This window comes from Cyprinus carpio, chromosome B18 (assembly GCF_018340385.1).
Source record: "Cyprinus carpio isolate SPL01 chromosome B18, ASM1834038v1, whole genome shotgun sequence".
In the NCBI taxonomy this organism is placed as follows: Eukaryota; Metazoa; Chordata; class Actinopteri; order Cypriniformes; family Cyprinidae; genus Cyprinus; species Cyprinus carpio.
Genome location: NC_056614.1, coordinates 3,880,196 through 3,905,596, shown reverse-complemented (window position 1 = coordinate 3,905,596; position 25,401 = coordinate 3,880,196). Strand labels below are relative to the sequence as shown.

Here is a 25,401-nt window from a genome sequence, read left to right as displayed (position 1 = left end):
GTCTCTATGGCCTGCTCTCCAAGGCGGTGGGTGGGGGTAACACTGAGGTCAACCACAGGCTCTCCAAGGTCGGCCAGATTACTCTGCAGGGGTCAAAGGTCAAAAATGTGTCATGGGTCAGATTCCAACTATGATTATAAGAAGCGGTTTACTGTGAGCAGGCTTCTGTGTCGTTGTCCCATTTTAAGTGCCATTCAAAAATGTAGATTCATGTTGGCTCATGATCATTTTTGACCTGTGAAACCCTGAAACTTTGCAGAGTAACTAGCTCACATTCCCTTGAGGGTTACACTTTATTCTGCCTGCAGTAGTAATCCCATATAACTTACTGTGAAATAGTCAATGTAACCCCCGTTGTGTACTTCAAATGTATTGATGGTGCGTGACCCCAGATGCCCTTCCCATGTGTGACCAACAGCCCTCCACCCACCCACAGATCTTTTTTTCACTTAACTAAGTGCATTAGATCAGTCTAACTAATGACTCTGGTTAGTAGTCATGACTGGGTTTGTGTTATGTTGGTCAGAAGTAAAGCTATTTTATTCAAATCAGGTGGAACTCAGGATAGCTCTGTGCTCATCTGTGATGTGTTAAATTTGTATTGTGGTGATTTCGCATTAAGGTGGAAAGTAGTGGTCATCTGATGTTTTTTTTTTAAATATTAGGAAGCATAATGACCAATATAACACTGATTTATGATATCACAGATATCAGATGTTTGACTGGTTGTGTAGATGATGCATGCATAACAATTGCAGCAGTGAAATCAGTATTAATTTACACATTGTAGAAAGATGTTTACACTGACAGTGATCTTGATACAGTTGACTACAAACAGCAAATCATACAGTGTGTTGGTGATTTAATCTCTGTCATTGTAAAAGCTCCTTAATATATTACCTTATGTAATTCCTCATTTAAAACATTTGTTATTTGCATAGAACTTATCAGCTCAGTGACACAGGATTTTGTTGACCTTGGGGTAGGTGTGTTGACAGTACTGTGTGTGTGTGTGTGTGTGTGTGTGTGTGTGTGTGTGTGTGTGTGTGTGTGTGTGTGTGTGTCTGTGTGTGTGTGTGTGTGTGTGTGTGTGTGTGCGAGCGAGTGTGTGTGTGTGTGTGTTAGATCCTGGTGTATGAGGGTGAGATGGAAAGAGCTCAGGGTCAGCTGGAGGCAGAGATGCAGAGTCTGGAGGAGGAGAAGAACAGAGTGATCGAGGAAGCTTTCATCAGAGCAGAGAGCGAGATGAAGGCCGTCCACGAGAATCTAGCAGGTGAGACAATGTGTGTTTGATTCCAGGTCGTGTTACACCCTCAAGTCAAAATAGAAATAGGCCTAAGTAATTATATTGTTCTTAAACGAAACAAAACCCATTAGGATTTTCATGTTTTCCTCTCATATTCTTGTTTTATGTCTGCCTATGCAGCAGTACCCTGTCTCTAAACCAAATTTCTCCCAAGGGAGACGAATAAATGAACTTGAACTTGAACTTGAACTTATTCATATTCTTACTTTGATGCAAAAAAAAGGTAACACCTTTAGTATTCTTGTTAAACATATTCACATAGTAATAACACAAAATTATGCACAATTACAAACAATTAACCATAAACCAAATCCTATAATTGTACATGTTGTTAATTAATATTACTCAATACTTATTTGTGTAATTAAATTGAAACAATGACACCATAAAGTAAAACAACCAGGAAGTGTTTGGCATATCATAGTGCTATTTGTACTCTTTTGTATTGCTTTATATAAAAATTATGTTATTATGCCATAATTTATTATTCATTTTAATATTGTATAACTGGATTAGTGTAATATTATTTTTTTACTAAATAATCTAATTAAAAAAAAAACTGGCCTTTTTTTCTTTTACCTGTTAATGAGGTGAAGCCACAAATTATAGATAGATAGATAGATAGATAGATAGATAGATAGATAGATAGATAGATAGATAGATAGATAGATAGATAGATAGATAGATAGATAGATAGAAAAATAGATAGATAGATCTTTTTTTAAATCTCGACAAATTATACTTCATTAGAAAGGTTTGATAAAATTTGACCTTTGTTTTGTTGTATATATCTTTTAGTGACAATTTCTTTATTTTTGTCAAAATCCATGCCTTTGTGAATATGAGCGCCTTATGTAACCACTGAGAAAAAAACTTCCTCGGGGCTTTTAGTCCAAAGGTGTGCTCATTTGGGTAAAAACCTGAATTCTTCACCCTAACGCGACTCAACATTGGGAATATTGGAAATGTAATTTTAAAAAAAAATCTGACAATACAAAAATTTACTGAATTATCATTAAAAAATAATGTCACAATACAAAACAAATTGGTCACACTTTATTTTAAGGTCCTATTCTCACTATTAACAAACTATTAACTATGACTTGCCTCAATAAACTTCTAATTTGCTGCTTATTAATAGTAAGGTAGTTGTTAATTTTAGGTTTTGTGTAGAATTAGGGATGCAGAATATGTGCTTTATAATCACTAATAAACCGCCAGTAAGTTAATAATAGGCATGCTAATAAGCAACTAGTTACAGGGTTAGTTCACCCAAAAAATGAAAATTAGGCTGCATTTTACTCACCCACGAGACATCCTAGGTATATATGATTTTCATTTTTCAGACAAATCCAGTTGGAGTTATATTAAAAATTGTCCTGGCTATTCCAAGCTCCATCATTGCAGTCAGCGGGTGTTGCATGCTTCAGTCCAAAAGAAGTTAAATAAAAAGCGCCCATCCATTAAAAAAAAAGTGTCTCTCACTGCTCCAGGGGGTGAACAAAGGCCTCCTGTGGCGAATCGATGAGTTTTTGTAAGAAAAATATCCATATTCAAAACATAATCACTTTAATGTAGCTTGCGCTCACTGTTGTAAATGGAAGCAGTTCCAGGCGGATGACGTATGAGGTCAGCTTTGCACATGTGCCACTCAGAAGTGACGCATCGATTCACTACAGGAGGCCTTTGTTAATTTTTTTATGGATGGATGCTTTTTATTTAACTTCTTTTGGACTGAAGCACTGTAACACCCGCTGACTGCAATGATGGAGCTTGGAATAGGCAGGAATTTTTTTAATATAACTCCGACTGGATTTGTCTGAAAGAAGAAAGTCAAATACACCTAAGATGCCTCGGGGGTGAGTAAAACACAGCCTAATTTTCATTTTTGGCTGAACTAACTCATTAATAGTGAGAATTGGTCCCTATACTAAATTGTTTCCAAACTATTTATGTTTCTAAAAAAGGCTTCAGTTTATATGTTTGCAATTTTTTCATTTTATTAGTTTATAATTTCTCTTTTGATTGCTGTCCAACAGGTGTGCGGATGAACCTCTTGACACTGCAGCCGGCCCTGAGAACCCTCACCTGTGATTACAACTGTCTGAAGAGACAGGTGCAGGACTTCCCTTACATGCTGGAGAAAGCCATCACCGAGGCAAAGCAGGAGGTGAGAGCAGCGCATACGAGCTCACAGACACATCAGCCTGACCGCAGCTCATCAGTCGTATCCGTCTGTGATTACAGATCTGTCAGGTGATTGGAGAGGTGAGCAGTGCAAACCAAGAGCTGCTGCGCAAATACAAGCGGGAGATGAACCTGAGGAAGAAATGCCACAATGAACTGGTGCGCCTCAAAGGTGAGACCGCAGAGATCTCTGGGAACTGTGTAGTTCGAGTCATATCTTGTAGTTTGATTCGATGAAATTAGACATTCTAATTATAAAGATCTTGTTTTTCAGGAAACATTCGTGTGCTGTGCCGAGTACGTCCCGTATGTGCTGGAGAAACAGATGCTGCTGATGCCAAAAACATAGTGACCTTTGACCCTGATGATGATGCTGTTCTCTACTTGTCTAATAAGGGCAAGCTCATGACCTTTGAACTTGACAAAGTCTTTCCCACTCAGGCCACTCAGGGGGAGGTTAGTGCCTGAACTAGTTTTCAAATATGGTTGTATTTCCTATGTCAGATATTATATCACAGTCTTTATTATATCAGTTATTATACACTTTCTTGTGATTGGACAGGTGTTCCAGGAAGTGCAGTCTCTGGTCACTTCCTGTATTGATGGCTTTAACGTATGCATATTTGCCTATGGGCAGACTGGCTCTGGAAAGACCTATACTATGGAGGTATATCACATGCTCCCAAATATCACCCTATGTTGTCCTAAAAGAAAACCAAGCCCATTAAGACCTTAGATTTTTTTGCACTGGGGCAACATTTTTTAATCAAAATATAGGTATCATTTGTTATGCATTACATGTACTTACTAATTTAATTCATATTTATATAATTTAATATTATAAAATATATTTAAACTATTTATATTGTGCATGTTTGTACATGTTAATTAATATTTAATCATATTATTTATATAAATTAATAGAATAATTTAATATTTAGAGGTTTTTGTTGTATTGTCATTTATCCTGCTTTATATAAAAAAAAATTATATTATATTAAAACCATATTTTATTCATTTTAACACTGTAACAGTACTTTTCATTATTCTAAATCTAATCTTTTTATTTTTAAATCTCAGTGAATATCAATTATTCATACTGTTAAACATTATGTTGTGTTACTTGCATTTAAACCAATTTTATTTACTTAAAAACATTTATTGATTATAAGTCATATCATGTTGGTTATGTAATTTTCGTGTCAGTCTCTCATGTCTCTGTGTTTCATGCAGGGTGTCCCTGAAGACCCTGGCATTAACCAGCGTGCTCTGCGGCTGCTCTTCTCTGAAGTGTTGGAGAAAAAGCCTGACTGGGACTATAAGATCACCGTCAGCATGGTGGAAATCTACAATGAGACCCTTCGGTGAGAAAAACAGACACAAGTAGAGCTGCACGGTGACCGCAGGCGGGAGAGATGATGATGATGATGATGATGATGATGAGGATTATCAAATGCTCTACAGGAGCTTGTTTCAGTGTGATGTGCTCATCACTGCACCATATTTAGCACTCCTTTATATAATTGTCCCAGTGTGTTCACAGTGAAGTGTGTGTAACCTGCCACAGATTCTGCCGGTCAGCAGTTATGTAAAAACAGATTAGATTTCAAATCTCTCGGGCCTTCTGCAAGACACAAACAGATCACGTCACGCATTTCCCCCTGCTGTCTATTCACTCACCCTGTCCCTCACTTTTCCTGTCCTGCCTCCTGTCGTGTCGTGTCACTCAAACAGATGTGCATAGGTTCTGATTTAGCTTGCCTGCGAAATGTTAACTTTAAGTTTTCCACATGCCAACCCCTCAGAGTTCCTCAGATGATGCTAACCCAGAGACAACATACAGAACTACCACATTTTGCTATAAGTTTGATTGCATAATTGCTGTTAATAGTGTTAATCGTCTGTTTGTTTACGTCTTTTATTGATTTTTCTGAACATTTCTGCTGTATGCACATAAACTGACAGTCATCACTGATAAGCTACTACTAAATATTGTAGAAACTTAACTTTCTGTAAAGTTGCTTTGCAATGATTTGTATAGTAAAAAGCGCTCTACAAATAAACTTGCATTGAATTGAATTCCTTAATAGCAACAGATAAAATGAATTCATTTGTCTTTATCCGATGCCAACAGGAACCTGTTGGGTGACAATCCCAATGAGAAGCTGGATATAAAGATGTGTCCAGACGGCAGTGGACAGCTGTACGTGCCAGGACTCACAGAGTTCACCGTGGAGAGCGTGGAGGACATTAACAAGGTGAAGCTCACAGCATCCAACCAGAGTTATGCTAGCTGTCATCACTTCACACTTTAGAGCCAGCTTCATGAACTTCACAAATGAATGAATATCACCACCTTAGATTAGATTTTAATGGAAAAAGCAGATCAGTTTGTCTTGCTCTGAAAACTGTGGAAAAAGTAAATTTTTACTACTTCATATAATAAAACATTTGGTCTTTATTTTAAATGTTGTCATATTGGATATGCAAATTTCTAAGGCCTCTAAATTATCAAAACGTCTTTTGTACACAATCTACTATATTCCTTTCATAGGAATGTTTTAGTGAACAAAAGGCATTTTAGTATGTTTAAATTCAGGCTTAAAGATTTTTGTAAAGTAAATGTATAGTAAGTATAACTTTGTTTTTTACTATCAAAAATCATGTTAAAACGTGAGTATCAAACATGATACATCAAGCTTTTGAGAAAGTGTTTCCTTTAAACATTTTAAAAAATATATATATTTTTGTTATTATTCCAGATATTACAGGGTTATGGTGTCCTTGTTACAGTATAATTATACAATTAAATACTGAGTAATATTAATTAGCAACATGTACTTACTATGGGATTATGGTTAGTTGCTTGTAATTATGCATAATTTACTGTTATTACTATAGTATAACAAGGACGATTATAGTGTAACACAGACACTGTGAAATAGTGACATTTTTGAAGTTATTTAGTTCAGATGTGTTCAATAATCAGTGTTCTGCTGCCAGGTCTGTCATATAGATGAGCATCAACCCATTTTAGTTTAATTCATTGTTTGTAATTGCTGACCTTTGACCCTGCAGGTGTTTGACCTGGGTCACATGAACAGGGCGACAGCGTGCACCAATCTAAACGAGCACAGCTCTCGCTCTCATGCCCTCCTCATTGTCACAGTGGCAGGTTTCAACTCTTCCACGGGCCACCGCACCTCAGGTACACAATGTTCTTTTAAAAAGTAAATCATTCAAATGCAGATATGAAACCTTCACTTTTTGTCCTCATTTTTGCAGGTAAGCTCAATCTGGTGGATCTGGCTGGTTCCGAGCGGATTGCCAAATCTGGCGCCGAGGGCAGCCGTCTGCGTGAGGCTCAGTGTATCAACAAATCACTGTCTGCGCTGGGCGACGTCATCAACGCCCTGCGCTCCAAACACTCGCACGTGCCCTTCAGGAACTCGCGTCTCACGTACCTGCTGCAGGACTCGCTCAGCGGCGACAGCAAGACCCTCATGATGGTGCAGGTGTGTGTGCGCTCTCTGGATCACTGGGTCAGCAGGGTTGTAATGGAGAGAGGCTTACTTTAAACCTCCACACATTTTGAGTGGATAAGAATGGATTTAGGGATAAAGACTGTACTTGGTACAGCACGAGCAGACCAGGTATTTTAAGCTCTCCTGTTGTTTTATGCTAATCGCCACAGAAATCACCTCTTATGCTAAAGAACTTTGTTGTGGTTAAATGAAATCAAAACATATTTAATTTCCCAATAAATGTGCCTGGTCATTTTATGCACAATTTAACAATTGCCGCGTTCATGACATGCCATTATTACCATAATTACTAGATGACAATCTGGGATGTTCTACCCAGAATTCTGTGTTTCTATGGTAACACTGTTAACTCCAGAATGAAGCTATTTCTTTTGAGCAATCAGTAGACAAAACCACAATACAACAAGTAACAGTCATGCAAATGCTTTAATTCATAAATTTATATATTTTTTTAGTGGGACATTAGTATTTAAATTCTGTGTTCGCTACATTAAACTGTATAGTGGGTCTAATGTATGTCTTAATTTTGTATTATAAGGCATTTACTGTAACCAAATATAGGTTTTATTGAACAGAAATACAGTTGAGTACTGCTGAATTGTGTTTTTCACTGCCATTTTCAGTGTTTCCACATAACACCTCAAGGTCTTGATCACTTGGAAAATTTTACAAGTTGTAATTACAAGGACGTGAATGCTTTTTTTCAGAATCACTGATTACTTAAATTTAAAAAAAAAAAGACAGTACCTAAATTCCTTATGATTCCCATCACAAGTTTACAGAATTTTCTACCTACATCATGTTAGTTTTGTTTTCAGTTCAATATTCCCTCTGATGCTGTTTCTCACAACTCTGAGATTCTTCTGTCTGTATCTCAGGTGTCTCCTCTGGAGAGTAACGTCAGTGAGTCGGTTTGCTCTCTGAAGTTCGCTCAGCGTGTCCGGTCTGTTGAGATCGGGCCCTCGTCTTCCTCACGCCGCCAAGCAGAGACCTCCTCAACATCCTCCTCTCCGACTCATGACAGCGTGGAGGTACACATCACAAACACACGCATCCTCATTGTGCATGTCTAAGATCAATAATATCTTTTAGACTGCAGTGGCCTCATTCAGTAATACACTCATCATTCATTTTCCTCAGCTCCTGTTCATGTTTTAAAATGAAAGAAATTACTTTGGAAAATGTAATAGACAACACAAATTTGAACCCAATATTTTATTGTCTAAATAAGTGACAAATGTAGGGCCTTGTGATAAAAGTAAACAACAAATTGTATATTTTTTTGCTATTTAATTTACATTTTAAAAGATTAATCAATTAAATGTCATATTTTAATAGTTTTATAATACTGTTTTATGCTGTTTTTTATTATAATTGTGTATCATATATTATAAATCCAGAATTTAGTTTATTAGACATGCTTTCTGTTTATTAAAAGTTAATTAAGTTATTAATTAAACCACCTAATATGTATTTTTGTTAACGTGTTGCTAAATTGTAAAATTTGATGTTGCATGATTTAAATTAATTAGACGTGCTTTTTGATTATTGCAGATTAATTATTAAAATTGAATGGAAAACACATAATTTGGGAGAAATAAAATGGAATTTGGGGAAAATAAAATAAATTTGATTCTAAACTTTTAATAAATTGTATTACGAAAAAGAAAAAAAAAAAAATTGGGGGAAAATTTTTTTTTATAGGGTTCTATAAATGCAGGACAATTTTCAAAATCTTTTTCTCACGTAGCTGGACTCTCCTCCCGTGACCCCTGTGCCGCTCCCCATCTCAAGGGCCAGCAGCGCAGGTTCAACCCTCTCCTCCAACTCTAAAACCCCCACAACCCGGCGGAGGTCCCACAGTCAGCTGTCCACAGGTGAGCAGACGGTCACATGACGCAGAAATACCTGCTTATATAAGACTCTGTGTATAATCTGATATAATAATACCTTAATCTCATAATCACAGCCTTGATAATCATAGCATCTGACAGTGCATTGAGTAGAGGTCACGCTATGTGAAGGGGACGTCTGTTCTTTGCATTGTGACACTGTAATTGGTTGGTTTCCAGATAGACAGGTAGACAGAAGCAGCCCATTGGTTGGGGACGGTGGGCAGGTAGGTGGGGTTTTATGTGGTTGGTCGCTTGGCATGAACCGCTCAGCATGGCATGGTGCCCCACATGTCACCTCGTCAACGCCCACCCATCTAACACAGCCTTTAACCCCAGGAAGCTTTGTGTGTGAGCGTGTGTGTGTGTGTGTGTGTGTGTGTGTGTGTGTGTGTGTGTGTGTGTGTGAATTGAGATCAGCTGCTGTTTTGTTGTTGTGTCTTTTTAGTTTTGTTTGGCCTTGTACAAGCTTACTGTATTTGTCCAATTGATTTATATCCGTTGTCTTGTGATTTTTGCAACTGTGCACTGTATTCACTGTTTGTCTGTGTTAAGTGTGTGTGAGAGAGTGAGTGAATGGTGAAAGTAATTTAGTTGTTTTATGTCTTCACCTACAGCTCTGCTTTTGATTGGCTGGGCTGCACTGTGGTGGTGACGGAATAATGTTTATTTTTGTGACAAATGTGATTTCATTGTTATCATGTGAGGGTAAATGAGTTCAATACTGATTACAGTAACTCTGTTCTAAAATCTAGTGAGCTATTTTCTAATACAAGACGACAAATTCAGTGCAATAAAGAATAATATGAACGAACTACTGTTAATGCATCTGTTCAGACTAATATAAACAACATTTTTCACTGTGAGATGTTATAATCACTTTTTCCATCACACTGCGAAGAAAACTGGCCAGCCAGTAGGATTTGCACTTTTGGTCATGTGACCAGAGACACTGCCCTTTTAAGGAAAGTCAGTTCACTCTGCAGCCATATTTGCAATGCCTCTTGGGTATCCAAGAGCAAAGTCTTTCTACTTAAATGAAGGAATCCTGAAATCCCCAAAACTGCTTGCCACACTCAAATTTAAATATTTCAAATCAGCAACAAAACTGAACTGCCCCATCAATGTTGTTTCTTATGCTTAAATAGCATTAAAAAAAAAAGACCAGTCCTAAGGGTGCCTCTTGCACAGTGTCTGTACCGGATGTGAGCTATGCAGTGCAGCATGAAAAAAGACAATAAAGCTGCTTTTCTACTACAAAACATCAAGCGAGACTGGAAGTTATTCATTTTCAATGGAGAGTAATACTAGAGCAAGTTCCATTTGCGTATGTGGAAACTTTTCAGAACTCTTACCGTGAGGTGAGATTTACCAGTATTTTCTCACAAAATGTATGTAATTATCTACATTCAGTGTAAACATAAAATGAATTGTGCAGTTGAATTCTATGATTCAAACATTCATGTTTGAAAAGGACACGGAAGCTCACAAGTGACTGATTTAGAAGGATCGCAGACTTGACTTTTAATTAATTTTATTGTTAGCATGATGCTAACATATTCCTGTTCACACCAACATGAATGTTCAAGATGAAAATTCAGTCAGCTTTTCGCTTGTGATTTTTGTTTTCAGACCAATGCAGTTTCACTCTCTGACAGTAGGTGGCGTTTATAGGACAGTAGAAATACAGCAGTTAACATAACAGAGTTTGGTTCCGGATTCTTCCTCTGCTATACACTGTCGCTTAGCAAAATACATGTATGTGTTTATTAGCGCCAACAGTTTTCATTTTCTCTAACAACATCGGCTCTGTTCAAGTGAGCAAAACCCCAAATCTTATTGGTTGGCCAGTTTTATTTTCAATGCAATAGAAAAGAGATTAGAATACATCACTGTTGTAAAAAAAAAAAAAAAAAAAGTTGCAGTGACTGCATGCCCTTGTCTGAATGGATACATTAACAGTAATTAATTCAAACAATGTTCATTGCACCGAATGTTCATCTTGGTGTGAACGGCAATCTTAGATCCTCTGTAAAGGCTACATGTGAAGCTGCCTTTAAAATTTGGCCAAAACGTGTTATTTTATCTGCCGGCATAATTAGGTTGTGTTTGTGTAGAAATGATCTGTCTATGATGCCTTAAAATGTCACCCATGTATGCAACTTACTTGGTTTCTCAGCAGAGCGATTGTTTCTTGTGAGGAATGAGTAACAAAATGAGTAACTAACCCCCCTCTGAACCGTCTACTTTCTAGACTTGGAAATATAGTTAAAAATAGTTTGCAGAAGTTGCAGTAAGATAGTAAGTGAAATCTAAATGAAGGATTCTTCTTCTGTTGTTGCTCTGTTGTGTGGTTTCCATTGCAACAACATGCTTCAAGTCCAGCACTTCCTGTAAACTGGAAAAGCTTCATGAATTAGTCATGATTGTGCATTTATCACACTTTTCTCTTCGTTTATAGGACGAATGAAGTTGACTGCGTGAGGAACACCTCAAAGAGGGTCCATCCTCCAAACCTCTCGAGCAGTCAGCTCCTTTCTTGAACGAACCAATGAAAGACCTTGCTTGCTGCAGGGGAGGAGCTTAACCGGCAAGTCAGGGTTGATGTTGGGAACTATAATGACTGAAGCGACGTTCCTTCTGATCGGAACGACTAATGTAATTTTACGTGATTGAAAACGATCAACACTCCCGCTGACCTCTCAACAACACCTGCTGCCTCAGGATGAGAAGACCCTTCTGATATGGCAAAGTATTTCTGGGCAATAACGCACTTTAGTCTAGCCTAAGCTGTCATTTGTAATGTTGATGTTACATAAATGCGATTTGATTTCTAGATGCTTGAATGTACGTGTATGTATATATTCGTGTGTCTGAGCAAGATTTTAATTTTTATTCCTTGATCTTAAAGAGATCGTGCTTTTCTTTCTCTTTTTTTTTCTGCAAGAACAAGTAAATTTCACACCCTATAAGCTTTGAACAGTTCTGTGTTTCATAGTGGCAATAAGAAATAATGCAAATGTTCAAATCTCAGTAGCATTTTGTGTTTTTGTATATAGAAACTTGAAGGCCGTTGAAAGCCCGGACCGTCTTCCTGATCCATGCATGCATTCAGCGCTCATTCATTTTAGGACAATCATTAACAGTTTTTGTGCAGTGAAGTCAAACCATGACGGTGTTCAGTGTTTGCTAAACAGAACGAGGATTAGATCTGTATATAGAGATGCATTCCATGTGACCTGGAACGGTTTCTGGGGTCTTGCTTGCTTGTATTCACATTGGTGTACATTTGTATGCAGTTTTGTTTTTGTACACGGTTTTTAATAAATGCTCCAAACCAAACTTTGGGAGAAATTATTCCAGTGTACTTTTTTGCTTATATAAAATTAATAGTTGTTAGTTTATTGAAAGTAAGGTGTTGCTTTTTTAAACGTCATTTATTATTATATATTGTTTAACATCATACATTTTATATATATATATATATGTATGTGTGTGTGTGTGTGTGTGTGTATATATATATATATACACACAATTTTTTGTTAATTATTGGCTATAAGGAGTCTTACTGATCAGCAATTTCATACAACTTTTTTTGAGTTTGTGCACTGAAAAATATACACAATTTCTGATGTGTGTACAGTTTGTATGTGATTTATATTCTATAAATCTATATTTTTAAAAATGTTCAGAAGTCATGTTTTTTTATCCTACATTCCAATTAATATCAAACTGCAGTTGGGTTGTTTTGATTAAATAATATCTTAAAAATACAGCTAACTAACACAAAACAATAAAAACGTTAAAAAAAAAAAAAACATGATTTAGAAATTAATAAAAACAGTTATCTGTTTTTGCAAATAAACTTTTCAAAAGTACACATATGTATTTATGTGTGTGTGTGTATATATATATATATATATATATACACTCATATGTGTCTCATACATATTATACATAAATACACACACAAACATTTATACATGTATAGTAAAACAAACCATTTCCTGAGAATTTATCATGTAATTTATTATAAAAGGCATTTCAAGAAACTGTTGTCACTTAACAAATATATACAAAGGCATTACAGTGCATATGATTTTTACACTAGCCGTTTCTCACTCATCCACAATTTATTTTCCAAATTAAGAAATGAAAGTGACCCAGCACATCTTGTCAATTACAAAAAAAAAAGTATACCCAGTGCAATCAACTGTCCATATATGTAAAAAAAAAAAAATCACTATCACAAATGGAAAAAGGTTCACTTATTTACAACATGACCCAAAATGATGCAGACACATTCTTCAGCAAATGCCAGTGTTCCATGTCAAATACAATGAGGCAAACTTCAATAAAACTCCATATTTATATGCATTCGCACCGTTTTCTCTCTTATATGGATGGTGTGATTCATGTTATCAGATCAGCAGTGCCGTTCACTGACTGACAGGTCTTAACTGTTGAGTGTGTTTCAGTGTGTGTGTTTATATATACAGTGTATGTATAATGTCTCAAACAGCCGGCTGGAGTTTGCTCACGTTTCTCTGGTGCATACTGTGATGTCTGACCAGCTCATCTGAGCGGGAGAACTTCTTCTGACAGCTGGGCCAGCGGCACGTGAACGGCTTCTCACCTGAGAACCACCAGAGAGGAAACACACAAACACATTTTACTGGTGCTCTGGAATCAAATCAATGCATATGCAATAAATGGTTTTTGAGAAATCTGGGAAAAAAAGGCTTACGCACTTGTTTTACCTGTATGAGTCCGAGTGTGGGTCTTAAGATGGTCTGAGCGTGAAAACTTTCTTTGACATGTCTCACACTGAAAGGGTTTGACGCCTATAGGAGCAAAGCAGGAGACAGCATACTTTATACAAGAGATGGATTCACGACAGCTGGAATTGGTGGATGGGGAAATCTCATTCAATAGTATTTGATTGGACAATTGGTTTGTTTTTCCAGAAGAGAAAGCCAAAAGGTTCCAGGGATTTTAAAGGTTCTTTATGGAACCATCGATGCCAATAAAGAACCTTTACTGTTATGAGTGTATATGAATGACCTCAGAGCCACATAACTGCTATATTTCTGTCCTGGAGTGTTTTGAAGAGTAGAGATATGTCTAACCTGTGTGTCTGCGCTGGTGTCTCTTGAGTTGGTCAGATCTGGAAAACCTGCGGCCGCAGCCTGTGTAGTCACATTGGTAGGGCTTCTCACCTGTGTGTGACAGAAAATCAATCACTATATATGTTAGAGGACGGATGTGTGAACATGACTGTAGTCTCTGCCATTAACATGAAGCTTCCACAAGGGGGCGCCGTTTGAATTGAGCAGTTATTTTGTTGTTATGCTCTGAGTGTCATAAATCATCGATTTATCTGTAAAACTGTACATGCCATGAGGTCACAAATTACTCACTCCAGATGTTTCTTAGTAATTCTGGTGATTCTTGAGCAACTGAGAGGATGCCCTTACAAAGAATTTGCTATGGTAACATTATTTCCAAAATATAGATATACTCCAGAGGTAAACTGGTATTAAACACAAGTGTTTTCAAAAGAAATTTAAAAAGACTGGAAGATTCCAACAGCCTCTTACACAGATCCCTTATTGATCCATTATTGTTTTACTGTAATTGTAATCAAAACTTTTTTTTTTTTTTTGTATCGTCCACATATGGTGGCGTCTGTCTCACCTGTGTGTTTCCTGCCGTGCATCTGCAGGTGGGACAGTTTGAAGTATCTCTTACTACAGCCGGGGTAAGAACACATGAAAGGCCGTTTCTCACTGCTCTCTGATGATTTAGTGGAGGGAGCGATGCCTGGTACTCTCCGCACATCCTGGAGAAAAAAATAAAAACAGAATAATTGGCAATCAACAAACTCTGTTTGCCAATTCTTCTGCACTTCTGAGCCTTTGTTTGCTTTAACTGCTGCATTACCAAACCCTGGATGAGTTCTGCATCTGAACAAAGCCTCTTATCTTGTGGCCTGTTAAATATCAATTTAGCTTTTAAAAGCCTTTAGAGGAAAGCTTTAAACTAAAGTTATAAACATGCATACATGCACACTATTCTCTGGACAGTATCAGTTTTCTCAAGCTCTGATGGATCTTGATTCAGGCCATACAAACACTACAGACTGAAGCAGTAGCCATGTTTTCATCACCGTATTTTTATGCACATTTTGAAATATCACATAAGAAAACAGTGATGAAAAAAAATCCTTTTAATTCACAAAAAAAGTTTTTATGCTCACTCGAGGTGGTTTTTAAGTGTGAAAAGGGTTCATGCGAATAAAGGGAGATGGAAATGGATCTTGCAAAAAAGTTCCTCCATGTCCATCAAAAAAGTCAAGTGACTTGAAATGTTGTTATGGTTATTCTTAATAACCTGAGCAAAGTCTGTCATCAAAGTATTTCTGTATAATTGTCTTAGGCAGCATCCACCTCTGAAAGCAATGACCGCTTTTTTGTGTTTCGTCTGAGGCACTTTTAATTTATTATATATGGAAATTATTATATTCATTGGTCAGAAAGCTCTCAGATTTCATCAAAAATATCTTCATTTGTGTTCTGAAGATGAACGAAGGTCTTATGGACATGAGGATGAGTTATTAATGACAGATTTTTCATTTTTGGGTGAGCTATCCCTTTAATTACAACGCACTTAATGTGTGCACAAGTAAAATGGATATGAGTTTGTCTCTGTGTTTGAGTGTGTGTTTTTGCAATCACCCACCTGTACTCCTCTGAACACACCATGTGTGTGTATGTGATACTGAGTGCTGCAGTTGTACAACAGCGGAGCTCCTGCAGACGCTTCGGCCTCATAACCACCGCTGTGACTGGACACAAAGACAGAGAGTAGTTACACATAACTGCAGTTATTCATAAAACAAAACCGCTCACAGAGAACAGAGAGACTTCTCAAACAGAGCTGACATATTATCTAGTGCGATGTAAATATGACTCTATAACCTATAAAAGATTCTCAGAAAAGGCAGATTTGAACATGTCTTAATAGCTCTGCTATATATGAATCAGCTTTTCCTCCTTATTAACAAAAGGATGTTGTTATATCTAAAAATAACTGTGTAAAACAGCCTCAACTGTCATTAATGATAGTAAAGTAAAAGATGAGTCTGGAGGGGGATTTGTAGTGTGGGCAGTAACGGATGAAGAGCTGAAGACCTATAAAGCTTTTTCTTTTCTGACTCACTTCACACCTCAAACTACACAATTTTCAGCCATTGCTGGTCCAGTCCTCCCACAGCCCAACCATTCATCCCTTCAGCAGATAAACACCCTGTTGTCATGTCATTGGGGTGAGGAAGGGGGATACCAAATCTTTTATCTGGACAGCCGGCATAAATATTCTGTCCAGTGTCCCAGTCACCTACTCATCTGTCTATAGACAAGCACATATTCACTCAATCACTAAATTCCCAAAATGCTTTGGGACTTCCCCTCTGCCCTTCAGCTACTCTACATCTCTTTATTTCAACATCTCTCTGTCTCTCTCTCACACACAAAAACATGCTGCCCTGAACTGCCCCTTCAACACATCCAAGGTCAGACACTCTATCTGGGTTGGACTGGTTGACTGAGCAGGATCCATTCCTATCTCCTCTGCTGTCAGCGCAGCATGATTCATGCTCCTACTTCAGTCTGTACTTTTGTTTCAAAGTGCTGTCACATCAGAGGACAGTGAGGCCTTCCTTCAAAACAGACACTAATTAAAATAGGGCAGACGACGGCTGAGAAGACAAGAAGAAAATGGGAAGAGAGGTGAGGGGGGGTGTAAAAATAATAAGGGGGGTCTTTCTGTCCTTCTTAAAGAAAGGAAAGTTTTGTAAAGGAGGGGATGGAAAGGAAAGGAAAGGAAAGGAAAGGAAAGGAAAGGAAAGGAAAGGAAAGGAAAGGAAAGGAAAGGAAAGGAAAGGAAAGGAAAGGAAAGGAAAGGAAAGGAATTCAAATAATTTGAGGTTATTTTTTAAGCACAGGTGCTGATATGAGAACGTCTGTACCTCTTTATGCTGGGTGTCAGCGAGCTGACGGGATTCCAGGTAACACGTTCCAACTGAGACGTCATTTGGTAGAGATTATCACTGCCAGGACAGAAGAGATCAATCACAGTCATGTGACGTCACTTTCATGGCTCAGCTTCTCAAGAAACACAACACTTTTAAAAGGAAGGAGGCACACCAAAAATAGGAATTTTGATTTGTAAATCAATGTTTTTTTTCATTCCATGTTATTTTTCTGGTTCCTATGCTGATTAGAAGTGCAGATTTGTCAGCAATGTGTTGTGCTGGTGTCTCTTTCTAATCATCACCGCTGATTCATAACTGTTTTCTAAGGAAGCAGCAAAACTGGAGGCTTGTTTGGCACAGTGGAAACACACATTGCTGCGTTTCACCACATGTTGTGAAGTGTTGCGTCTCAGCTAGCTCTCACGTGGTCCTGGCTGGCGAGATGAGTGCCTGGCACAGTCATGTAATAGTGTGATGTCACAGAGATTTCTGGGTATTGTGGGGAGGATTTGGGGAAATGATCTTGACTCATACGCTGTCTGTCCCTTTTCTGTGGGCTGAAGTAGCAGATTTTGAAGGTCAGCCAGATTCTTAGAGGTACAAAATGTATCAAAATACACTATTATTTATTATTAACGATAATAATGATGATTTAATAATAGTTGTTGTGGTTGCAACCATTTAGTTAATTATTTATAGTTGAATAATAATATAATGTAATATAATATAATTATCAGAAAATAAAGTAGTTGGTGGTGGTGTTGCCACATTGCTTTCCAATAAATAAAGTGTTTCAAAATGCAAGAGACCGTTTCTATGCCAAACACTGGTAAAAATAAGGTGGAATTTCCCTTTTCGCTCCCCTCTAATCTAACTTTATTGGCAAGAAAAGGAGGTCTGTGAGGTCACCGGAACACACTGCAACAGGACCAGGCTGATGCAAGCGAGTTTCCAAAAGCACTGCTGTACTCCAGACAGCAAGGGCAATAGTGGGGATGTTGCAATCACGTCTTATCAAAACTGGATGCCTTATTTCGGGTTCTGTGATCTGCTTTTCTCTAAACAACATGAGAGAAGTATTTGAAGAATGCACACTAATTCCTTTGGGACTGATGAAAAGCTACAGTTCTCTTTAACTGCTGCTTCTTCTTCTTCACCTTTCTTTTAAGGAATCTTTTATCCTATTAATTGATACTTTCATTAAGCAAAGATGAATTAAATTGATCTAAAGTGACAGTAAAATTATTCAGTGTAACAAAATTTTTTTTCAAAAAATGCTGTTCTTCTTACCTTATATATCATTGTTTCCACAAAATATATATAATCATTTTCACAAAAATATTAAGCATTACAACTGTTTTCAACACTGATACTAATCAGAATGATTTGTGAAGGATCATGTGACACTGAAGACTGAAGTAATGATGCTGAAAATTCAGCTTTGCATCACAGGAATAAATTACATTTGAAAATATATTCCAATTAAAATATTTATTTTAAATGATAATACTATTTCAAAAACTTTTGAAAACGGCAGTTTTGAATGGTAGTGTAAAATGTTATATAATGATATTCTGCTTTCCTCTTCTCACAATAAAGTTCATCTTTTGAATACATAACTCTTTCTCTCTGTCCTCTCGTGTCTCTGGGGAGGGCCAGGCAGAGATGGGAAGAGGAATTTGGAGGAAAAGGGCAGTAGATCACTGTGAGTGTATTTTGGCCTGCTGAGAGCTGCTGTGCAGTTCTTAACCTTTGTGCAGGCAGCAAGACTCACTGCAGACTTACTCAGGATTTATCTGAGCCATCCAGACTGGGCCTCACTGACGTTCAGTTCAGTCACTCAGAAACCAGAGGGGGCTGTGCCACGGCCAAATCACAAATCAGCAATATACATATTTTACTTCTTACATTAATTAATGCGCCTTTTTAAAAAAACGTCCCAAGTTCAATTCAAGTTCATCTCTATCAGCAGCATATATGACGTGTTGTTAATTACACAGAAAAGAAACGGTAATAACAGTATTTAGAGATCTATGGGCCAAAGCATTGCATTGGAATAAGCATTACAAAATACACGCTGTGTAACAATTTTACAATTATTTCAACCAAATATCAACAACTATCTGTATAGTTTTAGCATGTTAATGGCATTGGCTTTGGGAGACTAGATCTGCCATGCTGCTGATGAGCCAATATGGACTTTTTACTGCCAATAATTAGACCGACTGTGAGAATGTAAGATATGCTGCTGCTGCTGCTGCTGCAGGAATAAACACTCCATAGCAGATCTAGACAGGTGGAGCTGTGGGACGTGGAGGGTTTAGAGCATGAAAAGTAAATATGTAAATGCTTGCTTCATGAATTGGCACTCATAAAGAGCATAGCAGATCTAGAAAGGTGGAGCTGGGGGAGGTGAAGGGTTTCAGAGCGTGAAAAGTAAGTGATGTAAATGATAGCAAATGATGTTACCGATAGTAGATCAAATGTATAGGGCTTAAGGCATGAAGATGTGAACATTGTGTATTGGTAATATATATCCAGTAATATATATGCAAACACAGTACAACATTTAAAGCGTTAGTTCACCCCAAAATGAAAATTCCGTTAGAATTTGTTGAAGCATCGAATATACATTTTGCTCCAAAAAATAACAAAATTATGACTTTATTCAGCATTTTGTTCTCTTCCGGGTCTGTTGTGAGTGCGTTCACAAAACAAGAAACAGTATTCTAAAGTGTCTAAAGTCTTGCTCATCTCAGGTCTGTTCATACTGAAAAGATAACACTTCAGCAGTGTTGTGAACGCGCTCACAACAGATCCGGAAGAGAAGAAAATGCTGAATAAAGTCATAATTTTGGTTATTTTTGGAGTTAAATGTATAGTCGATGCTTCAACAAATTCTAACGGCCCCTGTGATGTCACATGGACTACTTTGAAGATGTTTTTATTACCTTTCTGGACGTGGACAGTATACCGTACATACATTTTCATTGTAGGGTCAGCAAGCTCTCGGACTAAATCTAAAATATCTTAAACTGTGTTCTGAAGATGAACGGAGGTCTTACGGGTTTGGAACGACATGAGGGTGAGTCATTAATGACATAATTTTCATTTTTGGTTGAACTAACCCTTTAAGTTTTATATGAAATGAGAAACCAGAAGTATATCCTCCTAGATCAGTAGCGCCAACACTAAAATAATAATTTACATCATTGCTCTTCATTTTTTACCGTCATTGTCCACAACAATATTCGAAGGCTCATAACCTTTCCATTTTTTTACCCACTAATTATACTCTATAAAATATTTTAGAGCTTGGCATAACTACAAAAATGTATAACATGTTTATATAACATGGCCATGCATCTCTAATATTTAAAACATAAAAGACTATATTAAAGGAGATATAATATTTAGAGGTTACTCTACAATAAAAACATATTGCAAGTTCACTTGCCTCTCTGAAAGATGCAACACCCCTTGAAATGTGTGTTCATGGCAGAGAGTGAAAATGAAACCTCTAGAAACATAATAGATCTGAATGTGCATTCCATGACCCATTTAAAGTCATCTTGAGCAACTCCTTGGAAGTTTTTTGAGAATCACAGATTTAGACAATATACAGCCTAATATCTCCGCTTTCGAACCCTCCAGAATACCTTTGAGATTTCTGCGTGTTTTTGCAGACTGAGGGACAAGCAGAAATTTTCTGTGACCCGCCTCAGATGCTGTTGTTAGATAACATCTAGGAATATCGCTTTCTTTCAACAGTTGCATAAACAATTTGGCGTATTTTTGTAACTTTTTGTAATTCGTGGCTGCTTCCTCTATGATGCAATTTATTGCACTTTTATTGTTATTATTTCATGCACGATGAATCACACCTTGGGATTCAACTCAACAATTAACTCGATATTTACTCAAGTAAAGTTTCAAAACTCATAATTAGGAAATCATGTAATGCTTAATTACATCTCTTATTACACTAATAATCAACGGTAAAGAAGGTACCTGTTGAAGCTATTTCTCAAAAGCATGGTCTGACTGTCAGGAGGACTGTGGCACCCGTAGACAGGCGGTGGGACGGAGTACTGCTGCTCACCTGCATATTCACAAAATCAAAGCGCAAATTACAACACTCAAAAAGCATATATATAAGCAATATCTGAAAGAAAGTCCTCTTCAAAGACCTCATACTTCAGTTTTCCTGTTTACAAGTGAAACAAAGCGTTTTACAGCAGAGCTAACAGAGAGTGTGGCCTCATCTTTACTGCGGTTATCCAAACAGCGCAGGGCTCCCTGAGACCATAAAGCAGTCAGCAGAGTTTCTGAGAGCACTCTGTTCATTTCTTAGGGCAATAGGCAGGGAATCAGTCCCTTGGCAGCACTAAACATTCTTCTGCACATCCACAATTCTGCTTCCTCCTCTCAGCTGCCCGAAAAAATGAGTGGCGGTAATTTATGCCAGCATAATTTATGCTTAATGAACTTAGAAACGGTTGCATACAGTGTTATGAGTGTTCGAGGACAGAGACAGAGAGGTAAAAATGAGAGCAAGGGGGGAAAAATATGCCTTGACATTAAAACTCCATCTGACACTTAACCTCGAGATGATCCGTGCGGATACAGTGGTCTCCAGATAGCTATACCTCTTATTTGTCATACTATACTTAAATGCACACTCACAAATTCACTCTATTCTACATAGCCTTAGTGAAAAACAAGTACATTTTAGCATAACTTTTAAAAGAGATTTTTGTAATAATACACTTCAAATCAATATACGGACACTTTTTGGACAATTGCATGATTTTTAAAAGTGTACATCGAGAAACATGTTCATGAAAGTGTACTCTTAAAGCACTTTTTATTTAATTAATAATATATTATCGGCAAGTACAGTGTTTTTAATATACTTTAAAAAAAGATTAAGATTTGAAGTACACTAGAAGTACACTACATTCAATACAATTCAGCACACTTATTTTTCACAAGGGAGTGCAAAGCATTTATAGGTGAAGTGCGTGATATTGTGCTGTGTCAGACTGGTCAGGATGCTCAAACAAACTGTATTTACACTGTACATGGAAATCAACCTGCAAAGGCTTTACTTTTGCCTCATCCTTTATTCAAAAGCATTTACTGCTTTATATGCCACACTGAGAATATATTTTCTTTACCCATGGTGCTTTGGGGGGACATGGGGTCCTCGTGTTTGAAGGTATTGTTGGGGAACGGTGAAGTGTGGTGAGCAGGTGTGTGTCCATAACTGGGAGCTCCGTCTAATTCTACTGTACCATAACCTGAGAGAAAGAGACAAAGAAAAACAGAGAACACATTAGCGTTTTTTGTTCTCAGTGAAATCCACCTTTTCTCACTGAATGCATGTCAGCTGACTCTATTTCTCCTTTTGAAGAATTGTGTATTGTTCTTTGTTTACAAGTGCTAAATAAATTCTAATGCAAGTAATCATTGGAAATGATGTAATATAAACATAGAAAATGTTCCACTAATACTCCTGAAAAAATGCATTAAATATACATCCCTTTCCAACAGACTTATAATTCATCTGGTCGTAAACCCGCGTGAGACCAGCTTATGCAATGAATCAGTTTGTCGCTGTGACTTTTCCTAAAGTTAATCTAATAATAAACTGCAGAAGTAGATATGGAAATCTTTGTACTGTACTGTGCATTGAAGCACACTAACATCAGACATTTGTGTTGTGAGCTCTTAGATTTAAAGGAGAGAAGTTCTTCAGGATGTTCACAGTGCTGTAAGTCATCAACACAGAAAAAGTAAATACAAGATTGCAGAGAGAGACACTGTGTTAGACTTATCCAAAAAGTTTGTCATATTTATTTGGTTGGTTTAATGTAAAATACTACTTTAATCCTTTAAGTGTTGTCAAAGCTGACGCAGCAGATATCAAAATCTTTATGCAGAATTCAATTTTATTAAATCATCTAAAACTGAGCACAATGGAAAATATAAAAGTCGGCTGAAAAGTCGGCTTTTTTTTACGTTCAAATCAAAAAGTGTATTTGACTTTCCTTGGTTATCAGATACTGTGTGAACTTCTATATGTCTATGTGAATCTTTTAGTCGATTTCAGATTATTTAATAAAGTAAACTACTGATGTTCTCTGCAAGTCATTTAATAATAAATCCATGTTTAACTGTGAATATGATGCCTATTTTATATATAACATATGTGAACCTGGACATAAGGGTCAAATTTTCGAAATTGAAGTTTAGCCTATAAGTCACATGAAAGCTGAATAAATAAGCTTTCCATTGATGTATGGTTTGATAGGACAATATTTGGCCTAGATACAGCTATTTGAAAATCTGGAATCTGAGGTTGCAAAAAAATCTAAATATTGAGAAAATCGCCTTTAAAGTCATCCAAATGAAGATCTTAGTAATACATATTACTAATCAAAAATTAAGTTTTAATATATTTACAAAAGGAAATTTACAAAATATCTTCATGGAATATGATCTTTAGTTAATATCGTAATGATTTTTGGCATAAAAGAAAAATCAATAATTCTGACCCATACAATGTATTTTTGGCTATTGCTACAAATATACCACAATGATTTAAGACTGGTTTTGTGCTCCAGGGTCACATATGGTTAAAATAACTTAAGAATTAAAAATAATAATAATTTGTATAATTTTCTTTAATGTATGATTAAATGTATTATTAATATTTGTATAATAAAATATATATTTTTTTTAATTATAATAATAACATGAATATTTAATTCACATGCATAATTAATGCAGTTTTCATAAGTAATAATTTGAGAATGACAAGAGATCCTCTAGAAGTAATTTGGCACTAATAGCTACGTAAACACCAGCTTAATGCAAAACCTCAAACATCTCATGTCAACTCTGAAGTTTGGTGTTCTGTATGACAGCAGAGGCAAAGTGAGAAAAAGATTTTGTGGCTCATGACAGAGAGACCGAGAGCCACGAGCGGGACGGCTGTCTCACCCTGGGTGCGCGGGGCAGGAGGGCTGTCCATGCAGCCTGGCAGATAAGGCCCGCTGGAGAACATCCTGCTCTGGCTGGATGGAGAATCAGCAAACGCCCCTTGCATCCCCGTGAGCTGCCCTGAGAAGTGCACGGTGAAGGCCCCCAAACCGCAGTGCGGATCCTCGTGAGGGTCTGCGGGCCCCCAGCCCGGCTCCTGTTTGATAAAGGAGTGGGAGGGAAGAGATCCATACGGGGAGGCAGGGTGAAAGTCCAGCATCGGTCCCCACTGCGGAGCTCCGCCGACGGGCAGGGAACAGTTTGCGTTCGGGACCGCAGGAAGCAGGGTGCTCAGGTCTCTGATGTCCGATCCCATCAGACCACACGGCTCTGTCAGCATTTAGGAGGATTTTAAGAATCTAAATCTCAAAGAAAAGAGCTTGAAGAGGTCCTAGCAGTCCAGAAGAATGCGTGTTTCTCTGCTTCTGAGATGGAAAGTATGTTTGGAGAAACGCATGGGAGAGTTTGAGCAGGAGTAACTTCACTCTTGTACATTTGTCTGAGTGTGCAACCCACAAAAACCACCCCACCATCTCCAGAGGAGGAGTCAGAGCTCGGGGTTGTGAAAAAAGTCACTTCTTCTTTACCTTACTCATCTTTTACTTGAACAGCACTTTCAGCCCTCCTCTGACTAATGCCTGGACGTGTGTGCATGAATACGAGTGTGTGGGTGTTTGTTTGTAGTCTAGTTAGCTGTGTAAATGTTGTTCCTCAGAGAACTTACTTTATTAAAACACTTAATTTCACTCGAATGTTTATTTTATTAAAGTTTTAAGTTACACTCTTAAAAATAAAGATTCTTTATTGGCATTGAAGGTTCCATGAAGAACCTTTAAAATCCATGGAAACGTCCATTGCACAAAATGTTCTTTATAGTTGAAAAAGATTAAAAAAAAACTGTTCATTGAAAGGTTCCTTGGGGAACCAAGATGGTTCTTCTATGGCAACACTGTGAAAACACTCTTTTTGAACATTTATTTAATAAGTGTGTATTATAAGCCCACTCGTTTCACCATTTGCCTTTTCTTTGGATCTCAAATGTAAGTGCATTATGTGTTTAGAGTGTACTGAAATGAATGCAGATAAGGGTCTCCAACTGATGTTTTGACCCTGTGTTTTCTGTGGGGAAGTATTAATGAGTGCTATCTTAGGGATTTGTGCTGTCAGAATGAAGATTCAATTAAACTGATGGATGTGCATTGGGATTGGGCAACACTGTTGTGAAATACCAGCACCGTCTGTTGCCTGTTTGAAAAAACATGTGAATGAAAGGCAAAAGGGGAATTTTTAATTTTGTTAGTAAAAACATGAAGCTGACTCTAATATGACATCTAAACATTTAACCTTTCTGTAGACTTTGGTCACTTCTGAGTGGAGATTTTAACTTTT

General features: G+C 37.3%; 2 protein-coding genes across 13 annotated transcripts in view; one reads left to right on the top strand and one right to left on the bottom strand.

Annotated features, from left to right (window-relative positions):
* Positions 1 to 12,287, top strand: part of kifc3 (kinesin family member C3) — a 43,280-nt gene extending 30,993 nt beyond the window's left edge. For 10 of the 11 annotated variants that reach the window (XM_042743516.1, XM_042743524.1, XM_042743515.1 and 7 more), the window contains 13 exons: positions 1,126 to 1,273; positions 3,346 to 3,476; positions 3,554 to 3,665; positions 3,768 to 3,949; positions 4,056 to 4,160; positions 4,727 to 4,857; positions 5,628 to 5,751; positions 6,572 to 6,701; positions 6,779 to 7,008; positions 7,917 to 8,069; positions 8,789 to 8,915; positions 9,111 to 9,157; positions 11,392 to 12,287. In XM_042743516.1, the coding sequence (XP_042599450.1) occupies positions 1,126 to 1,273; positions 3,346 to 3,476; positions 3,554 to 3,665; positions 3,768 to 3,949; positions 4,056 to 4,160; positions 4,727 to 4,857; positions 5,628 to 5,751; positions 6,572 to 6,701; positions 6,779 to 7,008; positions 7,917 to 8,069; positions 8,789 to 8,915; positions 9,111 to 9,157; positions 11,392 to 11,400 (1,629 nt within the window). In that variant the 3' untranslated portion in view covers positions 11,401 to 12,287. The remainder of the gene's footprint in view (positions 1 to 1,125; positions 1,274 to 3,345; positions 3,477 to 3,553; positions 3,666 to 3,767; positions 3,950 to 4,055; positions 4,161 to 4,726; positions 4,858 to 5,627; positions 5,752 to 6,571; positions 6,702 to 6,778; positions 7,009 to 7,916; positions 8,070 to 8,788; positions 8,916 to 9,110; positions 9,158 to 11,391) is intronic. The other variant, XM_042743514.1, reaches the window with a different exon arrangement.
* A 642-nt stretch (positions 12,288 to 12,929) lies between these two features.
* Positions 12,930 to 24,518, bottom strand: wt1b (WT1 transcription factor b). Of its 2 annotated transcripts, none has more exons than XM_042743724.1 (9): positions 23,974 to 24,518; positions 22,146 to 22,268; positions 20,977 to 21,067; positions 16,960 to 17,040; positions 15,672 to 15,777; positions 14,628 to 14,772; positions 14,060 to 14,149; positions 13,691 to 13,774; positions 12,930 to 13,566 (listed from the first exon to the last, which is right to left on the bottom strand). In XM_042743724.1, the coding sequence occupies exons 1-9, from the start codon at positions 24,350 to 24,352 to the stop codon at positions 13,445 to 13,447; spliced, it is 1,221 nt and encodes a 406-aa protein (XP_042599658.1). In that variant the 5' UTR covers positions 24,353 to 24,518; the 3' UTR covers positions 12,930 to 13,444. The 2 variants fall into 2 exon arrangements, with proteins under 2 accessions (XP_042599658.1, XP_042599657.1); XM_042743723.1 differs by having other exon boundaries at positions 13,682 to 13,774; positions 23,974 to 24,517.
* Positions 24,519 to 25,401: the final 883 nt, after the last annotated feature.

What these genes read in the sequence shown, in the direction of transcription:
- wt1b (XM_042743723.1), bottom strand. Translation starts at nt 24,352, where the DNA reads ATGCTGACAGAGCCGTGTGGTCTGATGGGATCGGACATCAGAGACCTG. An exon ending in GTCCCCCCAAAGCACCATGG is followed by an intron (nt 21,068 to 22,145) that starts GTAAAGAAAATA and finishes GTGAATATGCAG; the next exon opens with GTGAGCAGCAGTACTCCGTC. An exon ending in ACACCAGCGCAGACACACAG is followed by an intron (nt 13,775 to 14,059) that starts GTTAGACATATC and finishes TTGCTCCTATAG; the next exon opens with GCGTCAAACCCTTTCAGTGT.